The 21,873-nt window shown below is 37.8% G+C and overlaps 1 protein-coding gene across 4 annotated transcripts in view; it reads left to right on the forward strand.

Moving 5' to 3' along the window:
* DCLK1 (doublecortin like kinase 1) overlaps window positions 1-17,659 on the forward strand; it is a 385,805-nt gene extending 368,146 nt beyond the window's left edge. For 3 of the 4 annotated variants that reach the window (XM_054015297.1, XM_054015299.1, XM_054015300.1), the window contains one exon: window positions 9,303-17,659. In XM_054015297.1, the coding sequence (XP_053871272.1) occupies window positions 9,303-9,467 (165 nt within the window). In that variant the 3' untranslated portion in view covers window positions 9,468-17,659. The remainder of the gene's footprint in view (window positions 1-9,302) is intronic. The other variant, XM_054015298.1, reaches the window with a different exon arrangement.
* The last annotated feature ends 4,214 nt before the right edge of the window (window positions 17,660-21,873 follow it).

A 21,873-nucleotide genomic window follows, 5' to 3' on the forward strand; every position in this document is an offset into this window, starting at 1 on the left:
CAGTGGATAAACATGCTTTTTGATTTGTTATCCAGTCCATATGCTGCTTTATCAGTTTCATTTTAATCTTGATTGAGATGCCACACCCCCTCATTCCCTTTTTTTCCACCCATTATTCACACTGACATTGCCAGCTTTCTCTTCATCGCACATGCTCAGTTTCAATTTTCCTTATAGTTAAAAGGACAGTGTATATAGAAAATCTACTGGATATGTTGCAGCAATTCGCCTCCTCTCTCCGCCCCTCTTCTCCCCACCCCCATATTGCTGGTTAAGGCATCTGCTTCCTGTGCACTTCTGTTTTTAAACACCTGGAACAGCAACAAGGTCTCAGCATATTTTTTTCTCTTCTGTATGAGATGTGGAACTATATACTGTCATTCTGAACCCATCAAACACAATCCTTACCTTAGATTCAACAATGCATTTACCTAACATAGTACTTAGAAGCTCTCCAAAGTTTACTGAAATATAATGCATTGTATGTGCTGGTAAGCTTGTGTTTTCTAACTATGCACATTTATTTTTGTTCTCTTTTTATTTTTAAAACTCCTTGTAGTTCTTTATTTTTTTTAACACTATTGCATGAATCTGTTTTTAATATTTTCCTACATTGCGTAACTGTGTCAGGGTTGTTATTAGTTGACTTGACCTGTACGATCAAATGGGACCTTGGCTGGGGTGGCGATTTCTGAATGGGTGAAAAGAGGGATTCTGCTGATTGCTGATGTCAGGCCCATACCGCCTCAATCAGTCAGGTGTCCCTGGTATTTTCATCAAGTGTTTATTTGCTGGCTATTGTCCCCTTATTGCTCCCAGGGTTTGACTTGCGATAGCTGGAAAGATAAAATGAGTCCCTAGTGAATATTTTTGCAAACACTATGGTTGTTCAAGCCCAGATAAATGCTTTTCATGGTGGGGATGGAGGGGAGGCCTGTTCTGTGTATGGAACAATTCTACGAATTAACTTCATTAGCAAAATGGTAATGTTTACAGTAATGTAGAAATCTGTACCTCATATCATTTCACTGATTGCATGAATCAGACTACAGCACAGTTTCCACAAAAGTTACCAGTCCCCCGAACACACCAAAAATATGCCTATGAAAATTCAATAGATTTTGAAATGGACATGGAGGAGAAAAGCAGCTCTTCTTCCATGACATACTGTTCAGTTGAGAAGCAAAAAGTGAGTCCAGGTACCCCATATAGATGCTGGTTATGGTGACTAACCGAGAAATAGTTTCCATACAGGTGCTCAAATTTGTATTGGTTTGTGCAGTACACTAATTAATATTTTGTGATTGGGACTTATTGAATCTTCTACAAATCACGGAGTGTACTTTAGTCATCTATTTTTTCAATTGACAGAATGCTTCAGAGTATCCTAGTAAATAAAATGTTGTGTATTTTGTAAAAATAATATCCTAGTGAGACCCGCACTATGGATTCTGCACTTCCTCTTTATTGAGAAATGGAGGGAATCACTGGTATGTTCTGTGGATTATAAGTGGGAGGTTTAGCAAAGTGTAGGCTAGAGAAGTCTTATCATAACTTTTTCATTTTGCTCATTGAGGAAAGATTATATTTTGAATCAAATAGAATTTGTCAAAAGGGCTAAAACGTTTTGTTCTGACTAGCATCACTATCTATGATGTGCCTGCACAGCTCTTTTACTTATACTGTTTTTTAGTTTTATACAAAGACGGAATCATTGTGTTTCTATTTGTCATGTAGGTCTCTATTTAAATGAAAAAAGTCTCCACCCAGCATCAGAGAGCACAAACCTCTAGAGCGAGGCATTTGTGATAAAATAGTGAAATGTTTCTAATCTGACTGGCCTTGACTCAGTTTAACTATGTAGCCCAGGTTTTAAAACAAACCGTACATCTGGGGGCTTTGGGGAAGACTCCAATCCAGCAAATAGGTAAATAAATAAACAATATAAAAAAGGCCATTTGACTAAAACGCTAGTAATGGCTTCCATCAGCATACAAAGTGACATATCCTTGAATAATGGGCTGGAGCAGACGGGTGATAATCTCTCTTATTCATACATAAACTGCTTCTTTTCCAGCTGGGGGCAGTAACAATGTTTATAATTAGTGATGTTATAAACAGTGCACCCAGTGTGTAAAACCAAATTGGTAAAGTGGTGCTAAAACTCAGACATATATGCTTAATTAGAAAATGTTATAATGGCCAATATATAAAGACGGATCGAAAGAGAGATGTAATGCTCACACGTGCTTTCATAATTGAACTCTTGATTTCTTCTCTTAACCACTGATCCTTTTCTTATTTGATCCTCTAGTTTCTCATATTCTCCTCCAACAATGACAATGTTTGTACTTTCAATAAACCAGAAAACCATTTCCCTACTGTAGTCTAAATGTGTCCCTCCCTAATGTGCTCAAGATTCCTAATTCTGCTTTTGAATGCTAACTTTGCCCCCTCAGAGCGTGCTATTCTTCCTCTGTTGCCATAAAGAGCACCTGCAGTATTTTAAATGTAGTGGCTTTGTTTCCTGAAAATATTTTCACATTGAGATGAAGTAGTACACTTAAAAATCTTTTCTTGAAGTAACAATTGCAGCATATTGTGCATAATGACTGGAAAAAATATTACACAGCATTTTGTGTATACAAATAACAGAAAAAATACGATAAACTAGTTCAGTAAAAGAAGCCTAAATAAAAATAGTTAGATCATGTAAATTGTTTAAGCCCCAAATGTGATAAGTTTTAAAAGCTGCATATATTATTGTAGGATATGTACTCCCAATGACACACTCTTTTCTCTGCAATTATAGATGAGCACTCTGGCTGAGCAGATCTGTGAACACCTACAGTGCTCTGTATGCAGAGATGTTGTTTTATAGCAGCAACTCCATGCTCTTCTGAGCTCCTTTTCTAAAAAGCCAAAAATAAAATGTACATTTATTGCAAGTTATCAACTATTGGATGTTCATTGACAAAAACAAACAAACCTGACAGGTTTCTTGCCCTGTTATAAAAAAATCTCTGTTTAGGGTTTATTTAATTGAGGATCTTAACAACCTGAGAGTGTTTGGTGAGTTTGCTGATCTTCATGGATTTCAGTCAGAATATTAAGAGGGAATGGTGCAATTGACTCCAGTGTTGCAATGTTGCAATATATTACTTGAGCCCCTTGACGGAAGTCCATTTTGACTTCAGTACTTTGCATAATTTAGCAAGAGAAGGTCAATTGAATTTCTCTACTCTTGCAGCTTTATGTCTGAATCTATACATTTTTTTAACCTATTGTTAATAGTGTTTGAATCTTCTGGCTTTTGAGAGTTGAAATCAGAATATTAAGAATACCCTAGAACAGGTGTACCTAGAGTAACTTCGTTTTTAATGGTGATATGTCCACTGACATTCTATAAACTCCAGTGGAGCTAATATGATATCAGGAAAATGTGTGGGAAAGTCATTAAAATATTTATCATGTAATGACAGAGGCAACTGCATTGGGCTTATCCATTGATTTTGTAATGAAATTGTAGCATCCTAACAACATTGAATTCATGTAATCATTGACTTTTAAAAATATGATGCTCACAGTAGCTGCATTTTTTTTTCAAGCTGAATAACTCATTTCAAATTCCAAAATCTCACTCTGTTCATACTGGACCTGATTCTCCATTGTATCTAGTACCTACACCTGCATCTAGTCATCTACACCTGTCCAAACTGCTACAAAGTCAAAATACTGAATTTATATGTTATACGCCCTTTGTACAGATGTAAGCAGGGAGGGTGCAAGGATGTTTCACACCCTAGATGAAACTTCCACCTTGTGTCCCCCCCACCCCCCTCGAGCCCTGTGGCAGCTCCCTGCACTAAGGCGCCTGCCCCACGGCAGCTCCCCACTCCCCCAGCCCTGAGGCGCCCCCCTCGCGGCAGCTCCCCCCCTCCACCCTGAGGCGCCCCCCCCCGCGGTAGCTCCCCCCGGCCCGGGGAGCCGTGCGGCAGCTCCCTGCCCCAGCTCACCTCTGCTCCGCCTCCTCCCCGAGCACACCATCGCTGCTCCACTTCTCCTGCCTCCCAGGCTTGCGGCACCAATCAGCTGTTTGGCACTGCAAGTCTGGGAGGGAGAGAAGCAGAGCGAGGCAGCGTGCTCAGGGGAGGAGGTGGAGCAGAGGTGAGCTGGGGTGGGGAGCGGTTCCCCTGTGTGCCCCCCCCCCCCTTACTTGCTGCAGGCGGCCCTCCCCACATCCTCCTGCCCCAGCTCCCTCCGCCTAAATGCTGATGACGACCGGGGCGGTCGAAGATCCGGCCACCGCCGAAGGACCCGAAATGCGACTGCCTAGGTCGCCTAATGGGTTGCACTGGCCCTGGATGTAAGTGACTGCACAAATATCTCAAGTCATTTAAAATCTCTCTGCTGCTCTGTGACTAAGAAAACCACAACTGGATTACAAATTATAAATAAAATTGCACCCATGCAAACAGCTTTGAACTAAGTTTCATACACATGTAATTTAAACCAGCTGAGAAGTCATATCCCTAAGAACAGAGATGTTAAATAATAACATAAACTGAAATACAGAATTGTGAATCCAGTGGTCATGCATGTACTATACTTGTCTTTTCTTATGTACCAGTACAGTATGAAATGTAAATGAAACTGGGTTTTTTGGGGTGGGTGTAGGGGAGGTTGTGTATATACCTGAGAAGCCTGTGAAGAAACCTATGCAAGACCTCTTGTCCTAACACTGTAGAGCTGCTACTATTGCTGCACTAGTGGTCATTTTTACCATTAATAAAATCTACTGTCACACATCACAACATATTGAGGTCATCAAACAGAACCTTATAAAAATAGAATAAATTACCCAGCTGGGAACATCTAAATATATGTTTTTAAAATAATAAAACAGGAGGAAAATGTCAATATTTCAATAATGTCAATTTAATTCCATGTGCTAACAAAGTATCTCCAAATGACAAGCAAATTGCAAATATTTCCCTGCAGATGGACAGTGAGAAAAGGAAAGGGTTTCTTAGACTAATGCGTGAACAGCTGCATCCCCAGTTCAGTCTCCTCGCTAGTATGAATAATGGATGGACTAAGAGGCAAAAATGCACAATAATGTTCTTTTATTAATGAAATGAAGAATTTTTTCTTTTTTTGGTGGCTAACAATAAATTAAGAGAAGAGAAAAGAAAAACAGTCACTGTTCGCATTAATAAAATACAGTTACTTAAATCCAGTAATTACTGACTGACAGAAAATATGACCTAACAGCTAAAATGGATTCTTCCCATTGCAAATCCAGCACATATTTAAAAGCAGATGTAGTAGTAAGCACCTATCCAGACGCACCACATTCAATATTAGCCATGGAGAAAAACTTGCGTGTGATTCGGGAGTGCTGCAACATTACCAGTTAGAAATCAGGAAAAAAAATCACACATGATAAATCTTGGAGAAATGGTAAATGCCCCATATTAGTATGACAGGAACAATGACTATAAAATATGTCTCTGTTGCTTCAAAATACATAATTTTTATTCACAAAAATAGCTTGTTGGCCATATGGTACTGGGTATCGGGAGTACTAAATGTTGATACAAAATACATTAGTGCTTAGCAAAGGATGCTGCAGACCGATCAGCACCAAAGTATTGAAGGCAATCCATTTACCTACTATTGGATAAGTAGCTTTACATTTCCTCAGATGGATTGTTTGAGGACGGCTACATATCTTAACTAAATAACTATAGTTTCATTTGGTTACCACCAATATAGTCTGGTCCTCAAAGTTCTCACTCTCTCACCTCAAGCTGAGAAAAAATGCTAAAATATGCTAATGAAAATCTGGGATTTGCAGCCCTGTGAGGCATGAGTGTACTTCAGATCCTCTTATTATTTATTGAAAGAATAGCTTAAAGTAGAAATGCCCTGAAAATCCATAACGGACCAGTTCCTGTACCAGTGAACCTTCCAGCTGAATAGCAGATGAAATAATAAATCTGTTAAAGCAATACTGTATTTGCTGAGCATCCAGACAATGAATTTAAGAGGTCTTCGCTCCAAAGAGGTTGCCGATTTGGATCACAAATTAACCATTTTTTAGAATATGCCCCTAGGTGAGACAAGGTACAATAAGTAAAAACATGCATTCTTTTCTTTCTACAGTGTACACAACCATTTCCCCACATTCCACAGAATTATCTGTTGCATGCTGAACTTCTTCAGAGGAGAGCTATAATTGTGGCCTCATAAATGAAACATAATTTTTAACAGTCAGAGTAATTAAACATTAGAAAAACTTGCCAAGGGTTATAGTGGATTCTCTGTTACTGACCATTTTTAAATGAAGATTGGATGTTTTTCTAAGAGAGAGGCTCTAGAATTATTTTGGGGGAATTCTATGGTTGTGTTGCTCAGGTCAGAGTAGATGATCACAATGATGGTCCCTTCTGGGCTTTGACTCTATGAATATGAATCTATACATTGAATGAAAATTAAAATGTGCCCAGAATGCATTTTAATGAGATTATTTGTGCAGTTATAGAAACCATAAGTTCGAAGTATGTAATCCACACGCAGGGCAGCACGGGCCCAATCCTGCGACTTAAGTGGGAGTTGGGAATACTCAGTAGCTCTCAAGATTGAATTCATTGAGAGAAGCAGAGACAGTCCAGGCTATAATTACAACATGTGAAAGGCTGGAGAATGAAACATATTATGTTGTATTTTCACTTCAATTGTATATTGATAAGGATTCCCCCTACTTGTCTCTTTCTCACCTTATACATTTCTCTAATGAGTCTTTTGGGTGGGTAAAAAGATTCTTGGTGTCTCTCCAACAGGGAGTGAAAACACATAATGCCATAAAGATACAGACAAGCCCTGATAAATTAGAAGCAATGAGATGAAATTCAAGGATTTTGGACTGAATATCAGGAAAAGCTTTCCAACAGTGAAATGTTATACGGGACACAAATGCTAAAAATGTGGTCTAGGGAATAATCCTACATTAGTAGGGGGTTAGGCTATGTGACATAATAGCTTTTTTACACTTCTGAATGTTTTATCCTATGAAACTAAAAGCACCAGTTAATGTATTTGTGTATTTTAAATAAAATGGCCCCCAAAGGTCCCTTAACAATGACAACAGAGTAGGCTGTTGGATTTTCCATTATACACCAAGATGACTTTAAACGCAATAAATGTCATGATGCTTAGTTATCTGACGGCAGAACATTTTAGGTGGTTTATAATTTTGTCCTTTTTTAAAAAGACAATAACACTGGATTAGACTTCAAAATAAACTAGTGTGTTTTATTCAAGAGTATCTATTACTTCAGGATTAATTGCAGGGTGACATGTTGTGGTATAACCTTTAAATAAACTCCTATATCCTGAAAGCACAAAAATGTCTTGTAAATGGAAATCTGTATGTCATAGAATGATAATATATTCCATTCTTTTCAATTTTCATGCAGAATTATATACTGTATGCAGTATATTCACTGTGTGTAAATGATCTAAATATTCATCTATTTCACATGAAAACATAATAAATCCAGTTGGTTTAAGGCTAAGAAATGTCCAAGATACTGAAAAATACTAATTAAATTTCTTAAACAAAAGATTAGTGGTAAACAAAGAAAACTCCAGCAAACAATAAGTGGTGTATTTTATAACAATTATTGTTTAAAGTACAAAGATGAATTTATCAAAGTTAATTATTTTTACTTCTTTGTAATAGTGCTGTATAGGTTCTTGATATAAAAATAATAGTCCAGCAATTCAGCTTAACTAAATCCATTTGCTATAGTAGCTCTGTACTCTGTCCATCTTTCTGTCTTTATTACATCATTTTTGAACTTTGATTGCATTATTTGAGCATGGATTGCTATAATGCTATTCTGCACCACTGTGATGGATTTAGTTTTCATTTTGTTCTCAAAAATAGTCTAGCTATAAATGTATCTCTGTTCTCTGATGAGACTCAGAGTATAACTGGTAAATTTTCAAGAGGAAAAACGGTCATGTATCTCCCAAGAGAAAACAATAAACCCTCTGAAGCAGAATAACCTCTTGGCTGCATTCATTTAAAGGGTGACACATATGCTAGGGAAAAACTTTGTAATATATCAGACTTAAGATTTAAATCCATTCCATTTCTACATATATTCCATATTAACTTTGCCTCTCCGCTAGAGATCAGATATTTATGTACATTTTAAGGGCTTTCTCATTAACAGTCCTTCTTTTCCATTTTGCCCTGGCAGTGGAGTCATGGACCCTGATTTAGGAAAGCATCCCCCTTTAGGAAAGCAGTTCAATGTGTTGAAGTGCTTTCCTGAATCAAGACCATAATGTTAAATTTGTAACATCACAGTAATTTCAGTGGCTACAGGATAATATCCTATGTTCAAGATTATGGGTGAAATCCTGGCTCCATTGGAGTCAATGGCAAAACTCCCATTGACTTCACTGCAAGATCAAGCAAAATGAGAAACTTGTCTGTGAGTGACATCAGTCTCATTACAGCATAAATCTTGAACAGCAGCAGGAAATATATTGGGGGAGGGAGGATTTGGCCAAGTATATTGAGACACCTTTGGAAAAAATAGTCATTTTATATAAAATTAGTGTGGACTTTACTTAGTTGGGGTTTAGTCTATACTATCTTTTAGGCAAGGTGATCAGATTGAATGCAGTCTTCAACAAGAGCTCATCAGTGTTCTTTCCAACAGCAAAGCCTCAAATGGTTTAGCATGAGGAGGTTTTAAAGAGCTGAGTTAGCTTCTTTGTTACCTTTCTTTCTTAGCTGTCAACTTCATCACAATACATCCTTGTTAGACGATCTCACTGATTTGAACATTGGTGAATGAGTATCAACCTTCATTAGGTCAAATCAAACAGACAATTCTATATCTATACCTTTCCTGTAGGAAAAGGTTTATACTTTGAGAAGGAAGGGGGAAGGTCAGCTGGTATTTGGCTTGAAATCTGAATTTATTACTCTATGAAATTAATAGCATCCAGAAGTTGAACATATGGCATCCATATCTATGGTACTATATATGCTTGATGTCATGTTGCTGCTTAAGTTTTGGGAAATGCACTTTTTTAAAAGTTTAGCTATGTTGTGGGCTAAACCTTTCAAAACCGAGTGAAACAGAACAGGTTTAATTTGGCCTGAACATTTATTATCCCTGGTATTTGCAGGCCCACATACGAATGCATGTTTTTCATTAGCTTTGCATTTCACACACAGCCTAATTTCATTTATTCTCATTTTATGCCCCTGCCAGACCACCGCTCTTGATAAGGAGAGGCAGGTTTTCCGACGAAGACGCAACCAGGATGTGAGGGGACGTTATAAGACTCAGCAAGCTCCACCTGAACTCAACTCTGAATCGGAAGACTATTCACCAAGTTCATCCGAGACTGTTCGCTCACCTAACTCACCCTTTTAATAAAACACTTTTGCTCAAAGTCTTGGCTTAACCCTTTGAGATTCTGAAAATCCTCCAAACCTATGTGAAACGGTTACATCTGATCTATCTAGCACTAATGCTCGAATGATGGAACAGAAAAGGGTGTTTACAGTATCTTTGTAATAATAATTTCCTAACTGACTGAAATGATACTTGTGCTCTGTCTAGATTGTGACTTGCTGCTAATATGATCCTCAAAGGGTTAAGACTATTTTGCATTTTTTTAAGATAAGAGCAATGAATGTTTTCATCAGTCATGCTAGGACCCGCAGTTTGTAATTTTAGCACATGTTAACCCTCTGAGTGCATAATAATCTTTAACCTTGATGGCCCATACTAGGGCTTTATTGATTTATATGCACATATCTTTCCCCCCATCTCCTTAGTTCTTTTCCCAGTGTTCTGGCCAAAACAATATTCAAATGCTACTCTGTTTGAGAGATTGCAAATGGGAGTTTTTAAAAATCTTGTTTTAAAGCAGCGTATTCTAAACTTCTATGATATTCTACCACAGAGGGCTGACCATTATTGGTAGGTGCCATACAGGATAAGTGGAAAATTGGTGGTAGGATTGCCTCATAACAATCTACCTAAGGTGACGTGACAATACCATCAAAATTGTTGCTTCCACATTATTGGCTGCTAGCGGCTGTCGTGTAGTAGTGGCAGAGTCATGAGAAGTGGGTGAAGGACACATTCTATCATGCTTTGGTATGTAAAGATCTAATTCTAAAACTTTCCCTGGCCACACACACAAGAATGTACAGATGGGGAAGAGCAATTAGTTTCTCTGGAGCATTGGGATTTTGAAGAGGGAATACTCCTCTCAAAACAATCATGTTTTTTCATAAATACACTGTGATTACTACCAGGAGAGAGACTTTTAAGAGAGAGAGATGAAAAATCCAGCATTAAAGGAAAGAGAATTACCCTTACAATAGTTACATTATTTATAAATTGGGGGAAATACCTGGCATGTTAACATTTAAGAAAAGCCTTTGGGTGAAATCCTGCTGTCCTCATTGACATCAATGAGAATTTTGTCTTAGAGTGGAAAAACTAAAAACTATTCATCTAGCGGATCTGTGCTATTATATACAGAGGGTGTGTGTGTGAAAAACACACATGTGGGGTGTTAAACCTCAAGTCAGTGTGTTAGCATTTCATTTCATCCTTGTACAAAGAAAAGCCAATTCACAGAGAAGTTATACTTCATAAACTTTTGCTTCAAATAGGATCATTTGAGTGAAAACAGTCCCATATTCTCACAAAAGTGGCACTAGTTGAGTGAAAAATGACACATTTCCAAATTTTGATTTTCAAAATTATAAATAAATATAAGACCCGAGCAGAAAATATTAACTTTGATGTTTCACATGTTGGTTTTACATTTTGGGGCTGTGCTCACAGAACTCCCATGGAAAACCATGAGAATTCTGAAGGTGAGGGTCTTGTAGGATCCATCCTACTATTGATTTGCATTCCTAAAGTACCAGTCACTGGAGTAGCCAGGTTCCATCTTTTTCTGAAATCTCAAAAGATTCACTGAAAGACATGTGTGTAAATAGTTTAGGTCAATTCCTTTCTCTTCTCTACTCTCTTTAGAATGTGCCCATCTCTCCTTATGTCCAGTGTAAGGTTTTTATATTTCAAACATTGAACACATTTTGAACCAAGGGAACCTCATTTCACAAGTTTTTATTCAAGTGATGGAAAACATTGATTAGAGTTCTTTGGTTTCGATCTATCCATTTGATTGTGGGGGAGGTCCCTGATGGCTCTGCATAGCCCCATTGACTTTAGTGGGATGCAGCACACAAGTGTAAGGATCTCAATCAGATTACAGGATTGAGGCCTTTATTGGCAACTGAAGCATAATTAACAGAGGAACACTGGTTAAAGTATAAAATTAATTGTGCCCCAAGCAGAAAAACTCAGCAGGTTTCTGGGGAACTCCATAGGGGTAATGGAATATGTAGCTACAGCCCAACTAAACGTCAGAGTTTGGAGTGTGCTTCCTGGCTATTTTGCCTCCCTTGTCAAGGTCAGGGGAAAGGGCGGAAGAGCTATATAGTGGCAGATCATCTGACCCTGCACAACCACCCCTAAAAAGTCACTGCACAAAGAGATTTCATGGTAGGTATGAAATCATCTTGGTGTCACCCCATTGGGCAGCAGTACCACAGCAATTGCATTACATAAGTGTCCTCTACTCTGGCGAAAGAGTGGGTAGGATTTGGCCCACAGTGAATCAATATTCACAGCTAGGTCCTCAGCTTGTGTAACTCAGTGTAGCTCCTTTGAAGTCAATACCGACTTACAGCAGCTTATATAGCCCCTCACATTATAATACAGCCTTCCCTTTAGAACAGATGCAACTTGATGCAAATATAAAGATATTTATATGGCAATCAGAAGTGTCCATTAATAACACGTGCTTTTTTGACTATCAGCAAAACGGCAGTTTCAAAGGAACAAGGACAAAGTTCGTTCGTTCTTAATTAAATAGAGGAGTTGGGGAAAAAACAGGTATGAAACAAATGCTTCATCTCATGAATGTGTAGTGTCATTTGAGATCTTCCTATCACCTTTGCTTTTGTTTTAGACTCCAGGGCTATCATTAAAATAAGATGTTTGGCTCCATCGTACACCATATTGTACCACTTAAAACATATATAAAAATAACCCCAGCCCCTGAAATTTCCACTCATCCCTTGCAAATTCTGATCTTTGGCTCACGTTTTACTGACCTAACTCCTATAACATTTTACAGTTATATTCTTTAGGCCCCTTCAAGAATGTGCACCAAATTGTTGAATGGGGCCTTTTCATGGTTTCAAGAAAAACGATCGGAATATTTTAACAGTTTTAAAAGAGGGGGTATCAGGATTATAAAATTAAGGTTTCAGATAGTTAATGGTTGATGCTTGTTTGCCAAAGAAATACAAGGCCAAATTTTGCCTCTACTTACACCTTTGTAACCCCACTAAGTTCCTGGGTGTAACTGAGACCAGAAGGTGGGACCCTTAGAATATCTAAACTTTAGTCAAGGAAACTGAACAGATTGGGGCTAACAGACAGTTTCTAATATGAATGCACTTAAAAATCTAATATGAGAGCATATGGCATAGTAGTCATTTTACTGTAAACCATCCAATAGCTTCACTTTACACATTATATTGGTGCTAAACATTAAACTAAAACAAAAAAGAAAATATGCATTGTATTTACAGACTGTAAATGCACCACTTCATTATTTTTTATGCATGTTGCTAACTGTCTGTCTCTTCTGGTGAGTTTACCTGCAGTAAACTAACTTTATGGTAAATGCAATACTCATCTGTGATGGTGCCCTTCCCATCTTTGTGCATTTTGAGTATTGTGCTGAATAAATTTAGAATGTGATTGATCATGTGAAAAGGGAAATCAGCAACCCCATTATATATAATCTTATTAGCATTTATCTACAAAAATATCCAGGATATTATAGTTGTACTCAGAGGGTTAACAGAAAAGCACAAGGCATGCTGATTACATTGGTGTATCCAAACTGCTTTGCTTTTTTAGCCAGTGTTTGCTAATTTTTCAGAAAATTCTTGGAAAATTTAAAGTTTAAAATAATTTAAGTGTTGTTGTTCAAGGAATTTCTATAACCAAATTAATCTTATTTTTAGTTTAACTTATCACAGGAATAATATGTATCATTAACGCAGTGTAAGTCTGTAGTTATAAATTTTATTAATTCCACAAGTGATTCAAGATTTTTTTAAAGTACTTAATATAGAGCTTACAATGGTGGCATAGGTGACTGAGACTGTCTTTCTTTTTGGTAAACAAACAATATTGTAATTTCAAGAGAGTCCTAAGAACCAGCTTTTCAGTTTGGTAGTGTACTAGTTAGGGAAAAGCGATCTCATTACATGCATTGTGTAAATCTTTGTAGATGAGAACTGTTCATATGAATGAACACACTTTTTTTCTTGACATTGTAGCAGAAACTGTTTACTTGTTGATGATCAACCAATACATTAATTTGCTTCAGACTGTTACAGGGGAAAGTGAGACTCCAGTCATTGAAAATGTTATTGCTTTACAGTAGCCCTCATCTAATTTAAATGTGGTGCATACTACAATAAGCAAAGCCAAACCTGTGAATAAATTACTCAAAAAGCTTGGTGGTTCTGTATTAAGTGGAGTGCTTACATATAATAGCGTTGTAGCACTGAGGCTCGTCAGGTACTGTTGAAATTGAAATATATATATATAATATGAGCTAGAATGCAATCCTTTACTCTGAGGCATATTTCATTTCTTTCTTTCTTTTTAAAGAAAAATTGGTTCTGGGGGTCGCAATGCCACAGGTCAAGTGCATTAAATCACTGTTATTTGCTGCACCATGGTACACATTAGCAAATGGCATCCCCTGTATTTAGTTTAAATTGTGGGCAGGGAGAGGTTTCCTAATGTTATTGCAGTGCCCTCTAGCACTGTCATGACTAATATTTCCATTCTAAACTCCTAATCTCAATGGTTTTTAGTTTGATCGTAAAAATATGCTTCAGGCGGATATGTGGCACATGATTCCTCATCCCAGAGTGATTCTTCTCCTAAAATATGAGGGAAATCGGCTTGGCCCTTTTGACATTTATGTCCTAGAAGTATGTACAAAAAAAGGGGAGCTTGCTTTGGGCCATTTTTGTGTGGATAATTCAAACATGGCATGGTTTTCACACAAGTTTTACAGGCTTGGACTACAGCGTTGACAGATCAAAACTTTTGGGTGCTTCGAAAACCAGTAAGAAAACTCGGTTGTTGAGAGAGGGGCTATTCCAGCAATTTTATTGCAACAAAAAAAAAAATAGTTTTTTCAAGTTCACATGGTAATAGTGTGTATTCTTCCTTCTGCGTGCTGATGGAATCGTACAGTTTAAGGCCAGAGGTCATCTAGTCTGACTTCCTGCATACCACCGGCAACCACCAACACCCAGCCTCAGGCAAAAAAGCCTCCCGCCGCCCCCCCCCCGGGAGCGCAGCAGGGGAGGGCGGCGAGCCCGGCCGGGGTCCTGCTCTCCCCGGCCGGCCGGAGCGCCGAGGGGAGGGCGGAGAGCCCGGCCGGGGCCCCACTCTCCCCGGTTGGCCGGAGCGCCAGGGGAGGGCGGCCCTGCTCTCCCCGGCCAGCCGGCTGGAGCGCCGGGAGGAGGGCGGAGAGCCCGGCCACGGCCCTGCTCTCCCCAGCCGTCCAGAGCGCCGCCCCCCTCCAGGTGCCGCCCCAAGCATGTGCTTGGTAGGCTGGTGCCTGGAGCCGGCCCTGCCCAGCACCCACACACTAAACCAAACAACCAAAATTACACTACAATATTACAGCCCAGAGGATACTCAATTATTACATGCCACAGGGAGAGAATGGGAGGAACCAAGGTGCACCAGTACCAGAGGTTCCTGCAATGGCAGAGAATTAAGTGTAATTTCCATTACCAAGAGTGTGAGTTACTCAATACATCAAATGCTGAATGTGGATTTTGTAGAATTTCTGTGGAGCATATGAACTCATACAACTTGATTTTCCTCTCACATTTAGGACTTGCTCCATAGAAGAAAATGGAGTTACACCAATGTAAAACAGGTGTAAGCAGAAGAATTGGGCCCATTGTCACTTAAATGACAAACTTATCATAGTAACATTAGGACTGGATCCTCAGGAGCTCAGAACTGTGGAGGTTATCAAAAGACTGTTTTAAAAATTGAATATACACACTCTGATTTGCAATAAATCCATGTGCAACAGGTAACCTCACTGCTCAAGCACTAATCTGAAACAAATTTGCATTTGCCAAGGGGTGCAGTTAATATCTCTCTCTTACGCACGCACGTTCTTTTAGATCCCAAAACAAAGCTGTCTCCTATATACGCTACAAGAGAACTCCTGTAGCTATTCACAATAGTGTTATATGGTCTATTGGGGAAAATAGGTATTTTTAAAAAATTCCATAATAAACATTTTTTATAAATTCCCAATTCTAGACCATACCAGCTCCATTTGGGAAAACAAAATTTCCAGAAGGACCTTTTATGTACACATTTTTATAAATTTGTATTTTTACTTGAACAGCCCATGTTTAGTATCTTTGGATTGCCCTGCCAGATCAGAGGTTCATCCAGTTCTGTACTCTCTCTCTGATCATGGTCAGGACTAGCTGCATCAGTGGCAGGAACAAGAAACACAATAGTGGACTGTTACGGAATGATCTACCCACAGTGAAGACGTCCTCCTAACTCTGGTTAGTGATTGACTTCTTATAGAATCATAGAACTGGAAGGGACCTCGAGAGGTCATCTAGTCCAGTCCCCTGCACTCAAGGCAGGACTAAGTATTAGCTATGCCATCCCTGACAGGTGTTTGTCCAACCTGCTCTTAAAAATCCCCAATCATGGAGATTCCACAACCTCCCTTTGCCCTGAAACATGAAGGTTAATCCTTTCCAAGACAGTTTATCCTGAGTTGGTCTTTGGAATTAATTTGTTTAAACACCCAACATCTTTAAAACAATCTAACCCAGTGTTTGCACAATAATAGACTGTGTGGACTATTTGCAATGATTTTACAACGGACAACAGATTTTAAAGATACTCCACGTGAATACATTTCCATATATGCTTCCTTTTTAAGGCAGATGTATAACAACAGAAATTAGTACTCATACACAAATATATTCAGACAATGTTAGGGTCATAAGCTGATGAAAACTGTGCTTTGAGATGTCATATTTATGGTGCATTATAAACTATTTGAATGAATGGGCTTCAGGATTAGGCCGTGGCATAATAAATTAGGAGCTAAGGGTGAAATGCCATCTTTCATTTGCCTTGTTGTGTTCCGGTTTAGCAACTGAAGTGGTCTCCTATCAAGGGACCTCAGATCAATGAAAGATTATCTGCAACACATAAACACAATGGGTTGAGTGTAGAATGAAATAACAAAGGTCTGGTCTTTCAAAAGTGTGTGATAGATTTTAATTTTCTTTAGTAAAGAAAAAGGCAATTACATCTCTAAATTATGGATCTGAACTTTTGACAATTTGAGGTAGACCAGGAATTTTACTTTGTAGTCTCTTTGTAATTATTTTATTGTAGTTGTGCTTTACATTTAAGGTGAATTCAATTCTTGAAAACTTTTGATATCAGTTTTTAAAAGAAAAAAATCTGATTGAATTATGCTTTAATCCAGGGGTAGGCAACCTATGGCACGTGTGCCAAAGGCGGCACGCAAGCTGATTTTCAGTGGCACTCACGCTGCCCGGGTCCTGGCCACCAGTCCGGGAGGCTCTGCATTTTAATTTAATTTTAAATGAAGCTTCTTAAACATTTTAAAAACCTTATTTACTTTACATACAACAATAGTTCAGTTATATATTATAGACTTATAGAAAGAGACCTAAAAACATTAAAATGTATTACTGGCACGCGAAACCTTAAATTAAAGTGAATAAATGAAGACTCGGCACACCACTTCTGAAAGGTTGCCGACCCCTGCTTAATCAGTTGAATTCCTACTATATTTATTTCCCCCAGTGAGATGTGATGCAGAGGAAGGGGAAGTCCTGAGTAATTCCCAAAGGACAATTTGCCATTTACAATGATTGTTGGTGTGTACTCTGGAAAAAAAATTATTGCATCTGGTGCAAGGTTAAAGACATATCTGCTATTTTGATTTTATTAAGGAATTAATAATAGCCTTTTATATTCTGTCTGAAAGAAATTATTAAAGGATTAGTTGAGTGTGAAATTAAATAGCACTTTTCTCATGCATGCTAAAGCGGTGTCTGAAGAACTGGTTGCATTTAAGTTTCTAAATGGTTTTGATTTTGTGCAAGAGAAAAATCCCATGTTTCCTTTGAAAATACAAACTTTGCAAGTGCTAAGCGGTTCAGATGACAAAGGTTAATCTTTAATTTTCATGCTACTAATTAAATAACTTTCAAATGATATGTATCGATGCATAAAGCTGGAACAAAGTCAAATGGCATTTTTCAAATCCCACTGGTTATGCTAATAAATGTAGGTTAATATGGGATGAGATCTGATATGTTAACTTCCGAGCTAAGCTTTTATATTGTTGCTTGTTTTTATGTAAAACATTTACTTTCAAATTATAATAAAATAGTAGAAAATGATGTACCAACCATTTTACTTAATACCTTATCTGCAGTCTGAGCTTGCAATGCTTTCATGTTCCTCTAACAGAATGATGCTAGGAGGTATTTCAATTGGCAAGCAAACTACTAAGGAGTTATATCCAGCTGTGTTCCTAGGGGATTTTGCACAAGGCTTTAAAAATTAGTCATGCAACCGTGTTGTAGTTTTCCTCATCTAAACCTCTGCACAATGTGAGTCTTGATGAACATGATTAAAAAGTCAACTATTCAAAAAATGCCCACTTTATATAATATCAGGGGGTAGCTGTGCTAGTCGGTATCCACAAAACAACAAGGAGTCTGGTGGCACCTTAAAGACTAACAGATTTCTTTGGGCATAATTTGGGCTTGAATAGGGACTGGGAGTGGCTGGCTTATTTCAGAAGCAGCTTTGCCTCTCCTGGAATTGACACTTCCTCATCTATTATTGGGAGTGGACTACATCCACCCTGATCGAATTGGCCCTGTCAACACTGGTTCTCCACTTGTGAAGTAACTCCCTTCCCTTCATGTGTCATTATATAATGCCTGCATCTGTAATTTTCATTCCATGCATCTGAAGAAGTGGTGTTTTATCCATGTAAACTTATACCCAAATAAATCTGTTAGTCTTTAAGGTGCCACCAGACTCCTTGCCACTTTATATATTAACTTTCCAGCACAGGAGGTTAGTTTGGATAAGCATATGGAAATCAAATATAGCCATGGACTTAACTGTCTTTACTCTACTGCCCTTCAACATTATACATACCAATTCTCATGAGAAGCGTGAATGCTGTTTTACCGTAAAACCTTGCCAATTCCCATTAATGACTGGAAGATCCATTGTCAATGACTGAATTTTTGGGAATGAGCACGTGAACGAAGACACACAATGAAAGGCCAATGCATCACAAAATGTACTTTCCTTTGTTCTGATCATTGGTTTAGTTTTAATGTAATATTAAGAAAGTTATCAGTAAATGTACAGGAATGTAAATCATAAAAATGAGGAAGTTTTAGAAATATGAGACCTCACATGGGCTCTCTGATTATCTTTGCTGAAAGGTAGGGAAAGTGGTACACCAATGAAAGTGCATGAATTGTCCAGACACTCCACTGTTAATTTCTATTTTACAGCAAGTTTATAGAAGGATTTCATATGAGGCAGATAAAGAACTGCAAAACTAAGAAGTAGTGTTTAAGTCTTCTAATATGCAAGGTTACTCTTTCATAGAGATGGTAATTTCGCAATCTTACAATAGCGGCATACACCTCTGATGCTACAAGTGCCCTGTTTTGACTCCTCCTTATAAAAAGAATGCATTCTGTCTCAATATATCTACATCTTCAAGCTCCTCTGTTGGGTCCCGAGACTAAAGATTTAGTACCAATGTTATATACACTACTGTGAATGTTCTGTTCTTTCCACTGCTGTTCATTATGTTGGAGTCTTTCAAAACAGAGATTATTTCCAAGTGAGATATTGAAGGAAGAAGACTGCCATACTGGAAAAAAATTACAGTACCAGAGCACGGAACTGTTGCAGGAACTTGATATTTGACCATTCACATTTAAACTAGGGTTGTCAAGCGGTTAAAAAAATTAGTCACAATTAATCATGCGATTAATCACACTGTTAAAGAATAGTAGAATACAATTTATTTAAATATTTTTGGATGTTTTCTACATTTTCAAAAATACTGATTTCAATTACCACACAGAATACAAAGTGTACAGTGCTCACTTTATATTATTATTTTTGATTAACAAATATTTGCACAGTAAAAAAACAAAAGAAATAGTATTTTTCAATTCACCTAATACAAATAATGTAGTGCAATCTCTTTATCATGAAAGTTGAACTTACAAATGTAGAATTATGTACAAAAAAATAACTGCACTCAAAAATAAAGCAATGTAAAATTTTAGAGCCTGCATGTCCACTCAGTCCTACTTCTTGTTCAGCCAATCGCTCAAACAAACAAGTTTGTTTACATTTGCAGGGGATAATGATGCCCGCTTCTTGTTTATAATGTTACCTGAAAGTGACAACAGTTATTTTCATGGCACTGTTGTAGCTGGCATCGCAAGATATTTACATGCCAGAAGCTCTGAAGATTCATATGTCCCTTCATGCTTCAACCACCCTTCCAGGGGACATGTGTCCATGCCGATGACAGGTTCTGCTCGATAACTATCCAAAGCAGTGCGGAGAGATGCATATTCATTTTCCTCATCTGAGTCAGATGCCACCAGCAGAAGGTTGATTTTCTTTTTTGGTGGTTCGGGTTCTGTAGTTTCCACATCGGAGTGTTGCTCTTTTAAGCCTTCTGAAAGCATGCTCCACACCTCGTCCCTCTCAGATTTTGGAAGGCACTTCAGATTCTTAAATCTTGGGTTGAGTGCTGTAGTTATCTTTAGAAATCTCACATTGGTACCTTCTTTGCGTTTTGTCAAATCTGAAGTGAAAGTGTTCTTAAAATGAACAACATGTGGTGGGTCATCATCTAAGACTGTTATAACATGAAATATATGGCAGAATGCAGGTAAAACAGAGCAGGAGACATACAATTCTCCCCCAAGGAGTTCAGTCACAAATTTAATTAACAATTTAAAATTTTTAAACGAGCATCATCAGCATGGAAGTATGGCCTCTGGAATGGTGGGCGAAGCATGAAGGGGCATATGAATGTTTAGCTTTACTGGCACGTAAATTCCTTGCAATGTCGGCTACAAAAGTGCCATGTAAATGCCTGTTCTCACTGTTCTCAGGTGACATTGTAAATAAGAAGCAGGCAGCATTATGTCCTGTAAATGTAAACAAACTTGTTTGTCTTAGTGACTGGCTGAACAAGAAGTAGGACTGAGTAGGGTTTGTAGGCACTAAAGTTTTACATTGTTTTGGTTTTTTTGAGTGCAGTTATGTAAGAAAAAAATCTCCATTTGTAAGTTGCACTTTCATGATAAAGATATTGCACTACAGTACTTGTATGAGGTGAATTGAAAAATACTATTTATCATTTTTACAGTGCAAATATTTGTAATATAAAGTGAGCATTGTACACTTTGTATTCTGTGTTGTAATTGAAATCAATATATTTGAAAATGTTGAAAAGCATCCAAAATATTTAATAAAATTTCAGTTGGTATTCTACTGTTTAACAGTGCAATTAATCACGATTAATTTTTTTAATCGCTATTACTTTTTTTGAGTTAATCACGTGAGTTAACTGTGATTAATCGACAGCCCTAATTTAAACATCATATGTACTCAATAGAATGATGGAAGGGTCACTGAAATGTGTGGTGAGGAAATGCTGTGTTCTCACATGGCTTTAGGATGGTTTGGAAACACCGCAAAATCCCAACGTTTTTTACAAAAATGTAAGGCACACAGATTGGTCCTCAGGACACATGCCTCCAAGCAGTTACATGGCACAGCTTTATTATTTGATTCTATTTAATCTACATAATGATAGATCTGTCCCTTTTCCTTGGAATGACAACACATAACTGCAAAATGATGGGTGGTCATTTTAAAAGTTAGGACCAACACTGGGTCCTCTTGCAGCCCCTTTGTACTGTCATAGGAAGTTAGATGCTCAGCACTTGAATTCTCAGCACCAATACCTAACTACTTGGTATCAGAGGTCATTTTTATTCCATTAGTCTTGACCTGCTCAAAAAGACTTATCTTAAAGTACATTTATTTCAGGAGATACTATGCGCTAAAAATTATCACCTTTAATTATGAAAACTAAAAAAATAGACATCTCTGTTCCTGGACTTCTCCAGTCATCCTACAAAGAGAGAAATCACTTTTTCTTTTCTGAATTATTAGTTCTGTGAAAAGATAAATCCATTGACCCTGAAAATAGATCTCCTTTTACTCTTGGCTATATCCATAATCCCACTTTTCTCAGTAAATGAGATGAAAGTCATAATTAATGTGCCACCAGTGAGTTCTCATTATTTCCTCAGAATTACCTATTCATTTGTTAGATTATCCTGCTTAGGTAATGAATTTGACAGTCTTGGTTCCTTGTTAAGAATATGAAATATCTTCTAACTTTGGAAAGGTGATTTAAGGCCTAAACCAATGAAGACATTTTGACCAATTTTTTTTTTTTTAGAAAGGGAGCCCTACAACAAGGGTTCTAAATCAGGGGTCGGCAACCTATGCACACATGCCAAACACAGCACGCGAGCCG

This window comes from Malaclemys terrapin, chromosome 1 (assembly GCF_027887155.1).
Source record: "Malaclemys terrapin pileata isolate rMalTer1 chromosome 1, rMalTer1.hap1, whole genome shotgun sequence".
NCBI lineage: Eukaryota > Metazoa > Chordata > Testudines > Emydidae > Malaclemys > Malaclemys terrapin.